The 18791-nt window shown below is 48.7% G+C and overlaps 1 protein-coding gene across 2 annotated transcripts; it reads left to right on the plus strand.

The window, feature by feature from the left end:
* The first annotated feature begins 426 nt into the window (after positions 1–426).
* LOC132507045 (pancreatic lipase-related protein 2) lies at positions 427–17448 on the plus strand. Of its 2 annotated transcripts, none has more exons than XM_060126004.1 (12): positions 427–475; positions 2982–3136; positions 4487–4612; positions 6401–6535; positions 7271–7382; positions 8811–8930; positions 10266–10385; positions 12389–12507; positions 12949–13078; positions 15314–15425; positions 16309–16476; positions 17385–17448. In XM_060126004.1, exons 1-12 carry the CDS (start codon positions 427–429, stop codon positions 17446–17448), a joined length of 1410 nt encoding a protein of 469 aa, XP_059981987.1. The 2 variants fall into 2 exon arrangements, with proteins under 2 accessions (XP_059981987.1, XP_059981986.1); XM_060126003.1 differs by having other exon boundaries at positions 16309–16457; positions 17348–17448.
* The last annotated feature ends 1343 nt before the right edge of the window (positions 17449–18791 follow it).

Consider the following 18791-nt stretch of genomic DNA (forward strand, 5'->3'; position numbering starts at 1 on the left):
TGTATTTATGATAACCTAGGTTCAAACCTGGCATGTACAGAGCCCTATCTAACCCCCACCCCCGTCCTTTTCTGAGGAACCCAAAGGATAAAGTCTGGTTATAAAAGGCCATGGCCAACCTGCTGGGCTGCAGGTGGAAGCTCTGAGGCCACACAGTAAGTCACAGCCCCACGCGGGCAGGGAGCCGGGTAGGGGTAGGGCTGCCAGGGGGACATGGCCCAGAACAGGGGAGCACAGCCGTGCAAAGACCCTGAGTACAGGGTCCGAGAGAGGCGCTGCCCAACTCCCTGTGTGCAGGGAGGCCTCAGCCTCAGGGTCCCCACCTCGAGGGAGAGCCCCATGTGTGCTGAGGGCCGCCTGCCCTGTCCGCCAGCCTCGTGCCTGTGCATCTGGTGTCCGTGCGTGTCTCTGTCTTCATCCCCGAAGATGCTGCCCTCTTGGACCATCGGCCTTCTCCTGCTGGCCACAGTCAGAGGTGAGGATGCTGTCACCATCCCTTTGGTGACCGTGCCTGGGCTGGCCTTTGGGTGAGATAGACAGAGGCATCCTCATCACCTTCTCCCTAATTAATAGCATTATCATTATTGCATGAAACAGCAATCGCTACCAGTCGGGGAGTGATGACTCTGTGGTAGAGACAGGGCACCGTGCTCAACAAAGATTATCCCAGCATTGTCCAGCTTGGTTCCCGTCCTCCTGCAAAGGCTCCAGTGGCTGGAGCAGGCGGCAGAGGTGGCAGGCAGCTGGGCCAGGTGGAGAGTGGGACGTTCTTGTCAGGCCCCCAATACCCTCAGTTCCTAGGCATAGACAAGTGCACGTCTGCAGACTAAAATCTTGTGGATGTGTCCCTCTGTGAACTCCCGTCCTGCCCGGCCTCCTGCCCAGAGGAGATGCAGACACCCACGTTCTACTTGTCCTGAAACCTCCCTTGTTACCAAAGCCCCCTTGAGCCCGAATCTGCTTATGCCCATCCCCCCACCTCCTCACACGTGTACCTCGCAGGTGTACCTCACAGGTGCTCTCTTTCCCACACTGCCGGGTCTTCTCACCTCCTCTCCCATCAGTCAGAACCCCTCACTGCCTGGCTCGTGAGGCCCCCAAACCCTGCTGAGCACAGTCTCCCCAAGAACAGACGTGGTCTCCTCCAGTCCCTGCAAGGGCTTTCTTCTACATCCGGACCCTTTCCCCTTGTCTCCTCAGCTTGCCCCCAGCCCCCTCTTGCCTTTCTGGAATTCCAGCCCAGCCTTGCTGCCAGACCCGGCCCCCGACAGAAGAGCCCGGGTGGGGTCCGGCTGCTCCTCAGGCCTTTCCAACCCCTCTTGGTCTCCTTCGCTGATCTGCTGCTTCCTCCTGCCCCAGACACGGGCGTTCCCAAAGGTCACTCCAGGTGCTCTCCTCATGTGTCTGTTCCTCAGGACTGCCCCCTTGTCCAGTCCCCAGCAGCACAGCCCCAGTCCTCCCAAGTTCCAGGCAGCTCCACCAGGGCCTCCCACCATGCCTCCCCACCAGGCTTGGACAGCACCCCCTCGCCCCATCTCCCCGCCTCTTCCTTAACTTCCTCTGCCATCAGGTCAGAAGGCCTCTCCCCTCTCCAGGTCCACAGCCCTGCCCCCAGGCTCCCCTACCTCTGAGCCACTTACACTTGTCTCCCACCCCAGTCACCGGCTCAGCACCCCCAGCACCTCCCCACTACCCACCTAACACCCAGGTATCTTAACCTGGCATCGAAGCCCCTGCGCTTACCATCTGAAGCCAAGGTTGCTTTAACCTCCTGCGGCCTTTCCTGTGGGACAGTTCCCTCTTCCCCGAATGAATTCAACGCTGTCATTATTCCTTCCCAGTTAGATTTCCTCTCTTTCAGGGCCAGGTTTCGATCTCTATGGCTCCCCAGTTCCTACTTTTATTCCCAGTTAAGCTTCTAGGGTTCAAATCGTGGCTCCACCACGGGCTGTGGCCTTGGGTAGCTGACTTTTCGTCTCCGTGCCTTGGGCTCTTCTTCTGTCAGATAAAGGTAATATTCATTCCTTCCTCACGGGCTGTTTGGAGGCCAATACTGGTAAAACACTAGTGTGGTATCCGGCACATAGTAAACAACAAGTATTAACTATTACCAGTTTTTGAATGAATGACTAATAATTGGCTCCATGAGTTGAGGAAGACTAAGAGAGAAAATCCATTGTAATCCTCTGGATTTGAAATTATGTCACCCCTGGTTATACTGGGGGTGACATAATTGTGAAAATATGTCATGGACTAGAGAAAGGACCCTCAGATTTAGATGGGGTTATTTAGGTCATCAACTGCATGTACTGAGCCCCTACTATACACAGTATGATGCAAAAATAAATTCTCCCTGTTCTTAAGACATTTACCTTTTCAAAGAACAACAGGGAAATCTGAAATGGCAGAGAATAATTTGGAAAAAACAAAGGTGCATAGAAGGATGACGTGAAGACATGTGGACTGGACAGATACCCAGGAATGCCTACTGTGTGCATGGCCTGTGCTGGACGTAAGAGAGACCTCAAGACTCATCGAATAGCATCTCTGTGCTACGACATTCGTAGACACTTGATAAATACATGATGGTTGATGAGTGGATGTAAAGGGCCATCTGGGAGTTTCCTGCAAGAGGTAGTTTTAAGGCTGAAGGTTCCCAGGAATTCTCAGTGATTCCCCAACCTGCCTGATGAACAGGGGCACTTATTAAATATGCTGTTTCTCGGGCCCCACCCCAGACCCTCTGAATCAGAATCTCTGAGGGAGGGGCCTGGGAGTGTGAAGATGCTCATTCACCCTCAGCCCCCAGGTGGTTCTTATCACCACAGAAGTCTGAGGAACACTGACAGCAAAGATAAAGATGAGCATCGGCCTTCACCAGCCCTGAGCTGTACCCTGAAGAGTCCTCCCGAGTAGCTGAGATGACATTGCTCCTTCTCAGAACCTCACACATGTCCTGTTTGTCCCTCTTCCTGCCCCAGGAAAGGAGATCTGCTACAAACCTTTCGGCTGCTTTTCCGATGAAAAACCATGGACCAGCATCTTTCAGCGGCCTTTAAAGTTATTTCCCTGGTCTCCCAAGGACATTGACACCCACTTTCTTCTGTATACAAATGAGAATCCAAATAACTACCAAGTAAGAGGGGCATAGAATGACCGCATGGTGGGGGATTTGGGCGCCCACACTGGAGCCTTCACATGGTTGTCTGAGGAATAATTCACTGCCTTGGAACTTTTCACATGACGCTCCCTCACCAGTGTTAGACTTAGAGCCATCTTAGCTCTCGGGATCATAAATCCCTTCGAGTATCTGATGAAATCTATGGGCGCCCAACCCGGAAACGGACACATTCACACACTTGTGCACAGAAGTGCAGGGCTTCCCAGGATTAGAACCCTGTTTGGGGAGGAAGGGGGTGTGAGCAGCTCTTATGGAGAAACCCAGACCTATGTATCCCTGAGAGGGTCTGGCTTCTTTCCAAACCAGGCAGTGGAGGGAGCATAGCCCCTCAGAGGGTAGGGGTCGGGGGATGTAAATCCTTCCTCAGGAGCTAGAAGGGGAACAGGGGACATTTAATGACAAAGGAGAAATTTGGGGACCCTTGGAGCAATCTTCAGTTCCCAGAAGGCCTGCCAGGTGGAGGCCAGCAGGCTTCCTCCAGGTGCTCAGAAGTGAACAGGAAGAACTTGCTCAGAACTCAAGCAGCTCACAGCTCTGACCCCAAACCAAGTTTGAGAGAGCAGGGTGTCTGTCTATAGGTCCCCGAGGTCACCTACTGTCGGATTCTAGGTGACAAACTACCCACCCAGAGTCCCCATTTAAAAAAATAATTTTTAAAAATAAAATATATTTTATGCAAAAAAAAAAAAAAATCCTGAGAAGGGACTCATAGGCTTCCCCAGATGGCCGAAGAAGTCCTGGCACAGAAATGCTGAGGAACCCCTGGGCCAGAAGCATCAGGCAGAGGGGAGATGCACCTCAACGGAGCAGGAAGGGTTAAATGCATAAAATAAAAAACATTGGATTAAAAAGGGCACTAATTATACTGGAAAACAGTTATCAGAACATTTAAAAAGATAAATATGCTGCTTTATTATCTCACTAAAGAACAAGGTCTAGGAGTTGGTCTAATAACTTCTGTAATTTTAAATAGTAATGAGTACAGATGATATTTTTAAATATCTGTAACAACTGTAATATAAAATGAAAATATCTGCCACCTCTATTGGTGACAGTGTATTGCTAAGTCTGCTATGTTTGTTGCTCAATTTCACAATGAACAAAAATGCTACATTTCAGTATAGAAAAATCAATAAACTTGGACGTTCTGAATTCTATCCTCCAACCCTAAGTCAGGAACTCCTGTTCTAGCCTCATCCAACTTCGTGGGAGTTGAATCTGTCACCTTGGCTACGGGAATGGGCTCTAACGGGTCTGTGGCTTGGAAAGGCCAACATTCAAATTCATCTTTTCTAATTTAACCAGCGGATCAATGTCACTGACCTTAGCACCATCGAGGCTTCAAACTTCCAGCTGGACCGCAAGACACGCTTCGTCATTCACGGCTTCCTAGACAAGGGGGAGGAGGACTGGATAATTGACCTGTGCAAGGTAGGCGTTCACCCTCCTCACCTGGTGAGAGCAACGCCCAGCACATGGAGGCAAACTCCGCATCGCCTGAGGCTGGGAAAGGATAACTTCCCAGGAGAGACGGGTCCATCCTAAAACCACTGAGGAAAACTCGGGTTCTCATGGGTACCCAATGTCAAGGTCTCCTAACCCACGAACCTCTAGTCAAACATCTCCTTATGAGGCTGAAAAGACCCAGAGTCCAATCAGAAAGTCCCAGAGGTGGAGACAACAGCAAATGACCTGGCGTTTGTCTCTGATGGTTTATATAAAACCCTTGTATGTCATAAAAAATACTTTACCCCCCGCAGCACTACTATCCAAAAGCATTTGCTGTGATGATGGAAATGCTCTATATCTGCACTACCCGGATCAGGAGCCACTGGCCACCTGTGCTTACTGACCACTCGGCTTGTGGCCAGTGTGACCAAAGAACTGAATTTTAAATTTTATTTCATTTTAATTAACTGTAAAGAGCCACATGTGGCTCCTGGCCACAGTATTGGACAGTGCAGCTCTATAGTGATCATGAATATTAGGAATGAATTCTTATTCATACCATCCATTTCCTGAGCACTTACTGTGAGTCTGGCATTGTGCTAATCATTCCACAGTCCTTGTCCCGTTTCACCCTCCCAGCCACGCTGTGAGGCGTTGTGGTTCTCATTTTATAGATGAAGAAATTGAGGCAAAGAAAACTTCAGTACTTGCCCAAAGTTGAATCCAGAGGTGGAATGCGAACCGAGGTCTTCTGTCCACAAGACACCACAATCCCGTATGTCTACAGCTTTGGCCTGTAGGAGGTGCCCGTGGCACGGCTCTTAGAGGCTTAAGCTGCACTGGGATAAGACCTCGAGCAGCTTCTGCCGGACGCTCTTTGTTCCTCTTGGTCTGGGGTTTCACACGTGCCTCCTGAGTTCCAGAGGGAGGCTACGCGGACCTGGGTATTGGAGAGCCAAGGGTATGTGGTCCACCAGGATGCCTTGACCCCCCAGCCAACCACTCCCAACTTCAAAATGCAGTCCAGGACCTCCCCAGATGAACAAAGGATATAGTGTAGCCCTTTCTGATGTTTCTTCCCTCCAGCCCCCAAGGGACCAGTATCTGTGCTTGGGTCACACTACATGACACAAAAGATGCATGTATCCGGGAGAGCTGTCTCCTACCTCGGTCTAAATTTCATCTTATTAAACTTGTCCCTCAATACTTTATATCTCCCATCAAAGCATTTTTGGGAACATAAAAGCAGCCTCTCTGTGGCTTCAGCTATCTAGTATAAGGGTCTGCAAACTTTCCTGTAGAAGAGCAGGTAATAAATATTGTAGCATTTGTGGGCCATATGGTTTCAGCTCATATGGCTTCTGTTGTAGCTATGAGGCAGAGGCGAACAATCTGTAAACAAATGGGTGTGGCTGTTTGCAATAAAACTTCATTAAAGCAGTTAGCAAACTACTACCCGAGTGGATTTGGCACTCGGGTAGTAGTTTGCTAACCCCTGACCTCATAAGTCATCTTTCTGACCTGGTTGTGTCAATGACCATCTGTAAAACCTTAGACAAGTCACTCTGTTCCAGGCCTCAGTTTCCACATCTGCTAAGTGGGAGTAAGTATACCCAGTTCACAGCACTGTGGTGTGGATCAGGACGAGTGTGAGGAATGTTAAAGTTCTGACACAAGCTAGATGCTTGACGGTTGTGAACGCCTATCTGTGGAGTGTGCAACCCGTGGCTGTTAATAAACTGGTTTCTCCCTCATGTTTGTCTTTCCCAGAAAATGTTTAAAGTGGAGAAGGTGAACTGCATGTGTGTGGACTGGAAGCGCGGGGCCAGGACAGGATACACCCAAGCTGTCCACAACACTCGGGTCGTGGGAGCGGAGATAGCTTACTTAATACAAGGGCTGTCGGTAAACCCCTGTCTGGGCCACATCCTGTGGGTAGGGGGCAGGGAGAGGGGCAGGCCAGCACCCCGTGGCACCCAGGGGCAACCTGGGGACCCATGGGTAGAGGCAGAGCCTGAAAGCCGGGAGCCCAAGAAGGGCCTTTGCTACATGAAGCTGCAAACTTCCTCCCTCCGGGGTTGTCCTGAAGATCCTAGCTGTGGGGTCTGAGGCAGACTAACCTCTTCAGGCCTCAGTTTCCCCTTTTGAAATAAGCCTTCCTTGCAGGCTGTTCTGGGAATTGTAGAGCAGGCTGGGCTGCCCTGAAGTTCTCAGCCCAGATGAGTCTTCGCTCTCAGGGAAGGTCCCTTACGGCCTCCAGGAAGGTCGAGTCTGGAGACCCCCAGAGCCGGGCCCATTACCACGTTCTGCACTGGGCCAGCCCCTGCCGGGGACGAGGGGAGGGAGGTCCGCGGTGGGCTGCGTGTGGGAGCCGGCAGAGCACTGCCAGTCCCGGCCAGGGCGGCCTGCAGGTGATGCGCTGGCCGCTGGTCAGCACCGTTACCCCGCGCGCCAGCCGGACCCCGGGACCTGCAGACTGTGGCCAGCCAGGGGCCGGGTCGCGCTGTCCTAGGCGGCGGCCTGGAGCCGGGGGTCGTTCCTCCCGAGTTTCCAGCCTGGGTCCTGCCCCAATCCCCGCTCCCCGAGAGCCAGCGCGTCCCCACCCGGTGCTCTGGGACCTGACGCTCCTTCCCTCCGCAGACCCAGCTGGGCTATGGCCCCGAGAACGTGCACCTCATCGGCCACAGCCTGGGCGCGCACACGGCCGCTGAGGCGGGCAGGAGGCTGGGGGGCCGCGTGGGCAGGATCACAGGTAGGGGCTCTGGGCCGGGGTTGGGGGCGGACGCCGGCCCAGCCAGGGGAGCAGGCGGTGGAAGGAGAGATCCGCGCGCTTCCCACGGCCAAGGGCGCCCCTTCCGGTTCTCCTGGAACTGGTTTTAGGTGGTGCAGGGGACTTAAAAAATAATTGTTCATATATTTTCATGTGTACTAGAAAATACACGATTGTAAGCAAAAATACATTTATAAAAAAAGAAAAATATAACTAACACATTAAACTCATGACTTCAGGGTTATTATTGGTAGAGTATGGCAAAGTTTTTTAAAAAGTGAGCTGATTTTTGAAAAAAATCAATTCATCAGTTCCACAAATATTTACTGAATGTCTTCCCTGTGCCAGGACAGGCAGCAAATGAAAGTGACTAGCTGAGACCTGCCACAGGAGGTGCTCAGTAAAGAATGAATGGAGGAAGGAAACACCAGGCAGAATGAATACACAGACATAGACACAGACAACCGTTTGGTGCACCACATCAGTATGTAACTTAGGCAACTGTTCAAGTCAGCATTTAATGAATGCATCTGTTGCTCTGGGCACCAGGCTAGGCTTCGGGTGAAGGATAAAGGGTATTTTTCAGTTTGCAATGTCCTTTCTCTTAGATCTTTCCATGGGATTTTCACAGTAACCCTGCCAGGGGAGTTACTGTTGTTATCCCCACTTTCCGGGTGCAAGGAGGACAGGCTCCTGGCCTTGAGCAGCCAGCACTAGATGTAGGTCACCGAGTCCTGAGTGCCCTGCTCCTTCCACCTTCTGCTTGTCTTTGAAGATGAACTGGGCACGGCCCCTGCCTCAGGAAATCCACAGTCTAGTGCAGGAGGCAGACAACTAAGTAGACAAATAAAAGTCAAAGCAGAATTAACGAATGCAGAAGAATGCTATGCAATGAGGAGGGAATGACCCAAGAAAGGAGAGGCTACACTTTCCATGAAGAGGTCGTGTTTGAGGGGCTCTTGGAGAGTGTGGGAGAGTGTGGGAGAGCGAGCAGCAGGCCGGGGGCCATGACCACAGACGCGGGGGAATGGGCCGTGCAGGGCTTGGAGACTGTGGAGGAGCTGGGCCGGGCCCGGGAGCTCAGTCTTGGAGAGCTGTAGCCAAACAGAACGTGTGTGAGGGAAGAAAGGAAAAGGGAGACGAAGGGAGCAAGGGCACCATCCCGATATTCCATGACGCCAGGCAGTGGGGATTTCTGGATGTCCTGTGACAGGCAATGACCCCACTGGCAGCCTTTCTGTCCCAGCCTCTCTCCCAAGCAGACCAGGACCTACAGACTCAATTCTCCAAACTATGACTGCTGGGGCGTGGGATCCTTCGCCCAGGAATCCCCATGGATTTTGTGCATACAGGGTTTAGATCCTGGGTGGTCTTAGAGTGCGGCCTCCCTGTCCACCTCCCCCTTCTTAGGGCTAGACCCGGCACAGCCATGCTTCCAGGGCACGCCAGAGGAGGTTCGGCTGGACCCGTCCGATGCCATGTTTGTCGATGTGATTCACACGGATTCTGCTCCCATAATCCCTTTCCTGGGTAAGTTCCTCACCCCACCTCTCAGGGACCAGGGCTGTAACTGATGAGAGCAGATCCAGGCATGTGCCCCCTGCCACCCTCCCCCACCTGCACACACATACCACAGGGTGGTATTCAAAATGGTTAACCAACCAGTCAGTCAAAACGGGTGTCAGCCACAAACAAACAGCAAGTTCAGTGCCAGTGATGTCAGCCTGAGGCCCAAGGTAGGACGAAAGGCTTCTATAACCTGTGGAAGGCTCCCTCCGTCTCCAGACTCTGCATCCTTCCCTAGTCTGTCAGTATCCAGAGTGGCATTTATTATTGATGTTTGACCTGTACTTGCAAAATGCAAAGGTAATCTTTGCATTTTTTTTCTTCTTTTGTCAAAGCTTTGCTTACAGTTTGTTTTGTTGGAGATTAAATATAGCCCTTAATTGAATTCTTTTAAAATTAACATTCTGTTTTCAATATTTTCTTGTATAACCACTCATGAAATGTACCAATAAAAGGTATGGTTTTGATGATCTTATCACTTATGAAGTGTTTACCATGTGCTGCATTGAACATTTTGCATACATTAGCTCATTAATCGTTGTAACAACCCTGAAAAGTGGGTATTGTTATTACCACTTCATAGCTGAGGAAACTGAGGCTCGACAAGGTAAAGTAATTGATCAAGTAATTGTCAAGATCACAGATGTGTAAGAAGAACCAGGATGTGATCACAGGTCTGTGCTTCAAAATCCAAACCACCTAGCCATTATGCTGTGGTTCTCAATACAACAACAAAGTTTATGTGGTCTCAGTTAACACTATAATGTAGAAACCAAAATTTTAAAATGAATAAAGTAATAAAAAGTGCACCAGCCCTGCCCTGACATGTGTCTTCTGGTGCATAATGGTATCAGGACACCGATAATGGTATCGTTGTTGTTCAGGGCCTTCTCCTTTCTTTTATTTTTTACTTATTTATTTTTTTTTTGTGTGTGGTACGCGGCCTCTCCCGTTGTGGAGCACAGGCTCCGGACACGCAGGCTCAGGGGCCATGGCTCACAGGCCCAGCCGCTCCGCAGCATGCGGGATCTTCCCGGACCGGGGCATGAACCCGTGTCCCCTGCATCGGCAGGTGGACTCTCAACCACTGTGCCACCAGGGAAGCCCTCTCCTCCTTTCTTGTCTTGCCAAGTGCTCATCTGAGAACTTCCGCAGAGCCAGAGACAGGGTGGCTGCACTGTGGGGAGAAGTTGCCAAGAAGGCTCTTCCTCCCATTGGAAGGAGCTGAACGCTCTTCGTGGCCACCACCTGACTCTGGGACCACTTCCCTCCCACTCATCTCTGCTGCCAATGTTTCAGGTTTTGGAATGAGCCAAAAGGTGGGCCACCTGGATTTCTACCCAAATGGAGGAAGGGAAATGCCTGGATGTCAGAAAAATGCCTTGTCAACCATCATTGATATAAATGGAATATGGGAAGGTATGTAAATGAGGGAAGCAAGACAGCAGCTGCTCCACTTGGGGAGAAGGCAGGTGGTGTGGTCTGTGCCGGGCATTTTCACAGCAGTGGCACGAGATAGTTACTCTGATTAGCCCCATTTTACAGAGGAGGAAATGGGGTCAGAAAAGTGATAAAACTTGCCCAAGGCCACCTTATATTTAAGCCCAATTTCTGGCTGCAAAGCCCGACCCCATGCCCAGCCTGCGCCTTCTCCCCCTTAGCAGGATGCTGAGACATGGACTGCACTGGAGCATCAGTTAGGACCCAGCTTTGCCTTTGGCCCCCATCCTTCCTTCAGTGCAGGCTCCTTGAAGATCTGCAGAGCATAAGCAAAGATGTGGAGGGTTTTGACTTTCTTGCCATTTGCTATTGTCAGGTGCTAGGGATGGAAAGGGACTGAGCTGGTAAGAAGACGATGGGGGGAAGGGGGAGGACGGACGTGCCCTGTGGGTTTGAGGGGCACGTGCATGGAGGCGGAGGCCTGGGGGTCTGGGGGACGAGCCTTGTACGTGTCTGCATTTATCTGAGAGAGCAGGCTCAGTACCCCTAATGTTAGGTGACCTAAAGTACCATCTCCATTAGCCGTCCCTTGTTCTGGCCCGGGGCTATTCCTGTTGCCCCTCCCCTGAGAACAGGCGTCACTCTCCTCCCTAAAAGTGGAGGCTTTGAGTCTGTGATCGTCTCATTTGAGTCTTTATTTTTTCTGAGTGGGGAGTTCCCCGAGGCCAAGGGCCGTGGCCTGGGTGACCTGGACTCCTCAGGACCCTGCGCAGGGCCTGGCGCAAAGCAAGCTCTGTGTCCAGTTTTTTACCTTGAGCTGAGCGGCCTTCCGTGGCATTTTGATCTTCCATGTGCTTCATGTGAAAGAGCAGAGTCGATAAAACAATAGCCAACATCCACCTCCTCTCTGCTCAGCACCGGGTAACTCGAGGGAGGGCTGCTTGGCGGATCTGATTTCTGAAAGAACACCAGAGTCACAGTGAGGGCTGCCCCCTCTCCGATGGGACGAGCAGGGCACGCATAATAGGAAGGAGCCCAGGTTTAATTAGAGAGGTGGCCGGTTGCTGGAACGTGCTTCTGTTGTGTGCGTGCCGACTCACCCTGGCCGCTGAGGAGCAATTACACCCGCTTGCTTCTCTAACATGGAATCCCTGGGCAGCAATTTTGGATGAAAGAGACAGTTAACTTCGAAACAGGTCCTATTGTCTGGTAATGAGTGTTGGTGTGGGGTGCGTGGGACTGGGGGGCTACAGAGAGCTAATCCCCCAAGCACAAAGGGCAACATTCCTTTCCCAACGGGTGGCGGATGGAGCCCAGCAGACCCCCCAGCAGTGGTCCCCAGGTATGCCAGGGTCACTGTGGATCACTCCATGGGAAGTTTGTACCTAGTAGCTGGAGACAGGAAAAAACAATTTCCCAAACAAGAGGACTTTGGTTTAAAGAGAAAGACGGTGAAAGAGTAGCCAGAGGCCATGGTGACCTTGCTCTCCGTTGCTTTTACCTCATGCCTGGAGGAGTAAGAAGGAAGAATTTCTCAGCCTGAGACCATAGACAGAAAAGCTTGGTTCACGCGAAAGGTGAAGTATGATATATCTCTAACCAACGCTCCCCACTCCCCCAAGCCTTCGTTATTCATTTACGTTACATGCCTGGCCCCCGAGGATTAGACAGAGGTGCTTGTTAGACCTTCTCACTCCCTAACACTTGCCTAGCCCTGAGGGGGGGCCACCCCAGAAAATAGACAGTGCCGGGGAGAGGAAAGCGACTCCAGCCAACCACCACTACTAAACAAGCCCCCAGCTTTTCTACTTGCCCCGAAGTATGTCAAGGTCAATGACAGAAATTGTGAATTGTGACCAAGGTGTTCAGGGACACCATCATCCACCTGTGAAATGCAGAGGTGATTCCTCGCTGGGTCAGAATGGTTCGGGCTTCAAAAGTTTAATGCCTCTTGTTAGCGCCCTTGGCCTTTGTCTTCTCAGGAACCCAAGACTTTGTGGCTTGCAATCACATAAGAAGCTACAAGTATTACTCAAGCAGTATCCTCAGCCCCGATGGCTTCCTAGGCTACCCTTGTGCGTCCTACAATGAGTTTCAGGAGGTAGGTCACACCAGGCGCCCAGGGAAGTTGGTGGTGATGGTGGTGTTGTCCCTTTGGCTTGGAACAGAGCAGAGATGTAACTCCACGGCTAATGAAAGGAGGCACTAGAAATGCTGAGGCTTACAGAGCCTTCCTCCCAGGAATAGGATGGGCAGGAGGGGGACAGCAGACTTGAACTGTGCTGGGCCTTCCCTAGATCCCCAACTTTTCATTCTGGAAAGTTCCCAATGTGTGCAAGGATGCATGGGTAGATGGATGCATGCCTGCATGGAGCAGTGGATGGGGGAGAAGGGGTAGAATGGACACATGAATGGAAGGAAGAATAGGTAGATGAGAAGACGGATGAGGGATGGATGGATGGATGGATAGACAGGAGGATGGAAAGGAAAATGGGTGAGTCAAAGGCCTACGACTCACAGACAGACTGTTTTCTTTCACTAGAGTGGCTGTTTCCCTTGTCCTGCTGAAGGGTGCCCCAAAATGGGGCACTATGCTGACCAATTTCAGGGGAAAACCAGTGCTGTGGGACAAACCTTTTTCCTGAACACAGGAAGCAGTGGTAACTTTACTCGTAAGTTTCCATATTACTCATTTAAAAATTCTTGCAAATAATTTCAGAGTATCAACCTTATTAGGGCCCTTGGTAGCAATTGACAGAAACTCACCTCCAACCAGTTTAAGCTATAATGGAAAGGCAGTAGAATGGCATTTGTCTTGGATCTCAAGTTCACCCCTTTAACCAAAAATCCTGATCAATGGAATAAAGTACAGTGATTGGCCCAGGCTGGGTCACATGTCCACCCACCCCAGTGGCAGGAAGGATGGATCCATTAACAGAAGAGGGCAAGGCGGGGCAAAGTCCCTGTAAGTCAAGAAGTCTCCAGCTAAATACATCTTCTACCAGTCCCCCTGCACACACACAAGCACGCTGCATTTCTGTTGTTGTTTTGCCCAGCTTCTCATTAAAAAAGTACAAGATAGTGAAATGATCAAGATTCTTTTGTTAAAATTAATATCACACGGTAGCCGAATAGAAGAGCAATTATTTTTCAAGGGATTTTTACATTAAAAAAAAAAATTTATATAGCACTTCACAAAACTCTTTTCACTTACAGTATTTCATGTGATCTTCACAATATTTATCATGAAAGATCACGGTTTGGCACTCTCTATAAAGTCTTATATGTATATTCCTTTGACCCAGTCATTCCACTTCTCAGAGTGTACCTTAGGAAAATACTTGCATGAGAAAGTGCTCAAGGGTGTTCACTGCAGCACTGTTTTTAATACCAGAAGATTGGAGAGAGAAACCTGGATACCCACCAATTGGTAAACCACCAAATACTGTACAGAACCGCTAAAAAGAAGGCGATAGCTCTATGTGCTGAGGAGAGATCTCTAAGGCATATTTAGTGAAAAGGCAAGCGACAAAACAGCCTGCAACATGTCATGTATCAGTCAGGGTCCCAACAGGAGACAGAACTCATCCAAGTGGCTCAAATGGAGAGATTTTACTGAAGGGCCTCCTGTTAGAGGTGTGGGCAGGGTTAAAGGAACAAGCAAGGTTTTCATGTTAAATTTTTACTTACCCATATTCATATTTTCCAAAATTTTATAATAAAATATTTTTCTTTGTAACAAGAAAAAAAAGGGCAAGGGATGTCGAGGCCCCCGGAATCTGGTGGCTGTGCAGCTCTCAGAATACAGGGAAGGAGAGAGTTTCTGACAGACTCATGGTTCTGGAGCAAGGTGGGGGCCAGGGAGATGACACCTGCACCTCTCTCCTCTGGCGTTCTGACCTCCTGCATACACCTCGTATTGGCTAAACCCAGCTAAAAGCCAGCAGCAAGGATCCTGGGGTGGGAGGCAAACATTCCGGAACACAGGGCAGGACAGAGAAAGGGAATCATTCTGGGGTGGGGATGGGTGGAGCGAATAGAGAATAACAGCACATACTATTTAAAGAAGGGAAAAGAAGCCCATATTCTTTTATATACATAGATGTGTGCGAGAAAGAGAAAGAGAAAGCTCTAGATCAGCCTATCTCAACCTCACACTATTGACATTTGGGGCTGGATAATTCGTTGTTGTAGGCGTCTGTCCTGTGCATTGCAGTTTGTTTAACAGATCCTTGGTCTCTACCCACTAGATGCCAGTAGCTCTCCACACCCACCCCACTTCACCCCCAGTGTGACAACCAAAGAAGCCTCCAGACATTGCCAAATGTCCCCAGGGAGGCAAAATCTCCCCCTGATTGGGAACCACTGGACTTGATTAAGTATAGAGACCAAAGTGATGACAACAGGGAAGGACCTGGGATGCAGGGCAGGTAGATGGGGTGCTGATGAAGGTTCTTTCCTTTTATAATTTATCTGGGTTGTTTTTCTATTGAGAATATGTCCTTTGCATGTGAAAACAGCAATAAACTAAAAGAGCAGTAGGTGATTTATCCAAACATTATAGCCACAAGCATCTCCCTCTCCCTGTGGCCTTTCTGGGGATGGCCAGTGATGTGTACCCAGGGTACACAGGTACAGTAACCGGTTGCCCTGCATCCATCAGGGCACATACATTGCTGTATCAACAAGAGATTGTGCTGAAGTATAAGATTTACTTCCTCTGGAGTCCCTCACCCCCACCTAGAATCTGAATCCCAGGACCCCAAACCTCGTTTAAGGAAATCATTACTCACATTCACCCTTACCTCTCATCCGCGGGGGACGTAGAGCTTGGAACAAGGCTGCGTCCACGGGGTCATTCTTTTCAACAAGAGGAGTTATTCGAATGATTGTATTTCTTTCAACAGGTTGGAGATATAGGGTATCTGTCACACTGGCTGGAAAAAAGAAAGTGAGTGGGTATATCAGGATTGCTTTGTATGGAAGTAATGGAAACTCAAAACAATATGAAATTTTCAAGTAAGTTTGATAGTAAAGTGAAATGACCATACTTTCCATAATAGATTCTTCATACAAGATTGGGTATAAACTGCTTTATAAATCTAGCCATCTATTATACAGAACCACTGAATCCTGGAATGTCAAACCTGGAAGGAAGGCTTAGCGTCTGGTTCAATCACCCCATTTTACACATGAGAGGAGTGAGGCCCAGAGGGGGAACCAGCTATTTAAAATGAGACAAATGCTAACTCCTTTCGGATTGTCAGTCGTTGCTTCCTGACTTAGGTTTTAGGAAAATCAAATTCTCCTTAGGCCTGGCACGTTTGTATGGCAACTCCCTTCCCGGCAACACACACACAGGAAGCCTGAGGCCAGCTTCTCGTTGCTGTGGTAGCCTCACACCTACTTTTGCTGGACATATGAGGTACTTGGTAAATGTGTGTTGGATGAATGCATAACCGTGCTGTAAAATTAGATTCTGGATTTTGCACCAACTTTTACATAATAATTTTCGTGTTCAGTTAAAATTCTTTGACAACTTCCTGTGCTACTTATGAGGGGCTAACAAATGACCTCGGCTGACCCACAGGCATCTTCTAACATAAGACGTTGCATTAATATAGTCCTGCAGTGAACTAATAGGGTTAATACACCACCCCAAATATTTAACTTCCCTCTAGGGACAAACTAAGACAGTGGAAATCTAGAGTCCAGTATTTTTTAAAGGTCTGTTCTTCACAAATACATTTGTGTTTTAGCAACCCCTGGATGTGCATGAAGTCATACAACCTATTTGCAGAAAACCAGGAACAGCAGCCGTTGTTTGAAGAAAAAATAAATTGCTGTCATCCTATGTATTCATATATCCAGCTGATATAACATTTTCTGTCTATGTTTTCAGAGGATCCCTCCGACCAGATGCAAGTCATATGCATGACATTGATGTGGACTTCAATGTAGGAAAAGTCCAGAAGGTCAAGTTCCTCTGGAACAACAATGTGATAAATCTCTTCCGGCCCAAACTGGGGGCTTCCCGAATTACAGTGCAAAGTGGTGAAGACAGGGCTGAGTGAGTATCTTTCATTCCATCTAAGTTTTATTTTCTATATTTAGCTATCAATGTATTCACCAATCCATCCATGAGTCCAATCACCCACCTACCTACCCATCTAGGTATTCATCGACTCATCCATTCGTCCAGCCCTTTCTGCTCATCCACTTACCTATCCACTTATCCATCCAGCCATCTCTCCAGACCTGTCTCCTCACCCTTCTGGCTGTTCAGCCATCCGTCCATTCATCTACCCAACTCTTCATCTCAACTCTCCATCTATCCATCCAATTTACTTTGAAAAATCAATCATTTTCCTTAAGCCAAATTCAACTTGACAGGAGCAAGGCCTCAGTGGTAAGGCATCGATTCAAGAACCAGGCAAATACGAAACTCTTTTACCTTAAGCAATAAGGAAGACACGTGCAGTACTTGTAGGAAATCTCTGAGTTAATTTCAGCTGGGGTGCAGGTATTAATGTAAATTGTTTTGTTTGGAGACTACGGCATGTGTTGGGATCTAGCTTACAGGGGCAAGCTCTTCTCATTCGGAGGGAATAGAATCTTACTTGGTAGGAGTTGGGAGAGTACCTAATTGTGTTTAAAATATGGAAACTCCTAACTGTGTTTAAAATATGATCCACCTTAAAAGGAGATCCTCATTGCTAAGCCCCAAACCCCCTAGACTTTGAAAATCTTTGGTCTGACCACTGATTCACTCTCAGCTCATTAAAAGCCCATGGAGGGGAGGAGGTTCTTTGAGTGGATTTGCTGGGTGAGAGTCACTTGGACTCTGCCTGGTGTAGCAAAAAGCTTTTCAGTCAGAGAGGTCCGAATCCCAGCGAGCGGGCCAAAAGCCGTTTACTCATCTGAGGTCACGCTTCCACGAGCAAACGAGCCTCATGCTGGAAAGGTTTTCTTCCACAGGTATAATTTTTGCAGCAGCGACATGGTGCAAGAAGACGTTTTACAAACTCTGTACCCTTGTTAAAAATGTGGTGGCCTCAGAAGACCTAAATAGACATTTCTCCAAAGAAGATCTACAGACGGCCAGCAAACACGTGAAAGGATGCTCAGCATCACTAATCATAAGAGAAATGCAGATCAAAACCACAATGAGGTATCACCTCACACCGGTCAGAATGGCCATCAAAAAAAATCTACAAACAATAAATGCTGGAGTGGGTGTGGAGAAAAGGGAACCCTCTTGCACTGTTGGTGGGAATGTAAATTGATATAACCACTATGGAGAACAGTATGGAGGTTCCTTAAAAAACTAAAAATAGAACTACCATACGACCCAGCAATCCCACTACTGGGCATATACCCTGAGAAAACCATATATCAAAAAGAGTCATGTACCACAATGTTCATTGCAACTCTATTTACAATAGCCAGGACATGGAAGCAACCTAAGTGTCCATCGACAGATGAATGGATAAAGAAGATGTGGCACATATATACAATGGAATATTACTCAGCCATAAAAAGGAACGAAACTGAGTTATTTGTAGTGAGGTGGATGGACCTAGAGACTGTCATACAGAGTGAAGTAAGTCAGAAAGAGAAAAACAAATACCGTATGCTAACACATATATATGGAATCTAAAAAAAAGAAAAAAGAAAAAAAATGGTTATGAAGAACCTAGGGGCAAGACGGGAATAAAGATGCAGACCTACTAGAGAATGGACTTGAGGATATGGGGAGGGGGAAGGGTAAGCTGGAACAAAGCGAGAGAGTGGCATGGACATATATACACTACCAAACGTAAAATAGCTAGCTAGTGGGAAGCAGCCGCATAGCACAGGGAGATCAGCTCGGTGCTCTGTGACCACCTAGAGGGGTGGGATAGGGAGGGAGGGAGATGCAAGAGGGAAGAGATATGGGGACATATGTATATGTATAAGTGATTCCCTTTGTTATAAAGCAGAAAGTGACACACCCTTGTAAAGCAATTAGACTCTAATAAAGATGTTAAAAAATAAAGGAGAAATGGTAAGAAAAAAATGTGGTGGCCTCTTTATCTTTATGATAATAAAATTTTTAATGGGCTTGTTTGACGTTGAAGTATTAGCTTGATCTTGAGGTGTTAGCTTGACATTCTCTATGTTCTGGGGTCACATTTCAGAAGAGATTTGGGGGGCTGGAGCCACTTGGCCACAGGTAATGCCTAGAACATCCCACCGGTCCGCCTCTGCCACCATCTCTCTCAGGGCACTTGGTGTGGCCTGTCCTAATGTATTTTACATCCTTAGACAGTGAAATTCTGTCCTGTTTGAAAAGGTTGCTTCCACACGTTGCCCACTCAGCTTTCAGCATCCTGCGGGAGAGAG

The sequence above is a fragment of the Lagenorhynchus albirostris genome, chromosome 16 (genome assembly GCF_949774975.1).
Source record: "Lagenorhynchus albirostris chromosome 16, mLagAlb1.1, whole genome shotgun sequence".
NCBI lineage: Eukaryota > Metazoa > Chordata > Mammalia > Artiodactyla > Delphinidae > Lagenorhynchus > Lagenorhynchus albirostris.

Excerpts from the sequence above, each read along its gene's own strand:
- LOC132507045 (XM_060126003.1), top strand. The coding sequence starts at position 427 with ATGCTGCCCTCTTGGACCATCGGCCTTCTCCTGCTGGCCACAGTCAGA. Across the intron at positions 4,613-6,400 it reads GGATAATTGACCTGTGCAAG|AAAATGTTTAAAGTGGAGAA; the intron begins GTAGGCGTTCAC and ends TGTCTTTCCCAG. Across the intron at positions 6,536-7,270 it reads ACTTAATACAAGGGCTGTCG|ACCCAGCTGGGCTATGGCCC; the intron begins GTAAACCCCTGT and ends TTCCCTCCGCAG.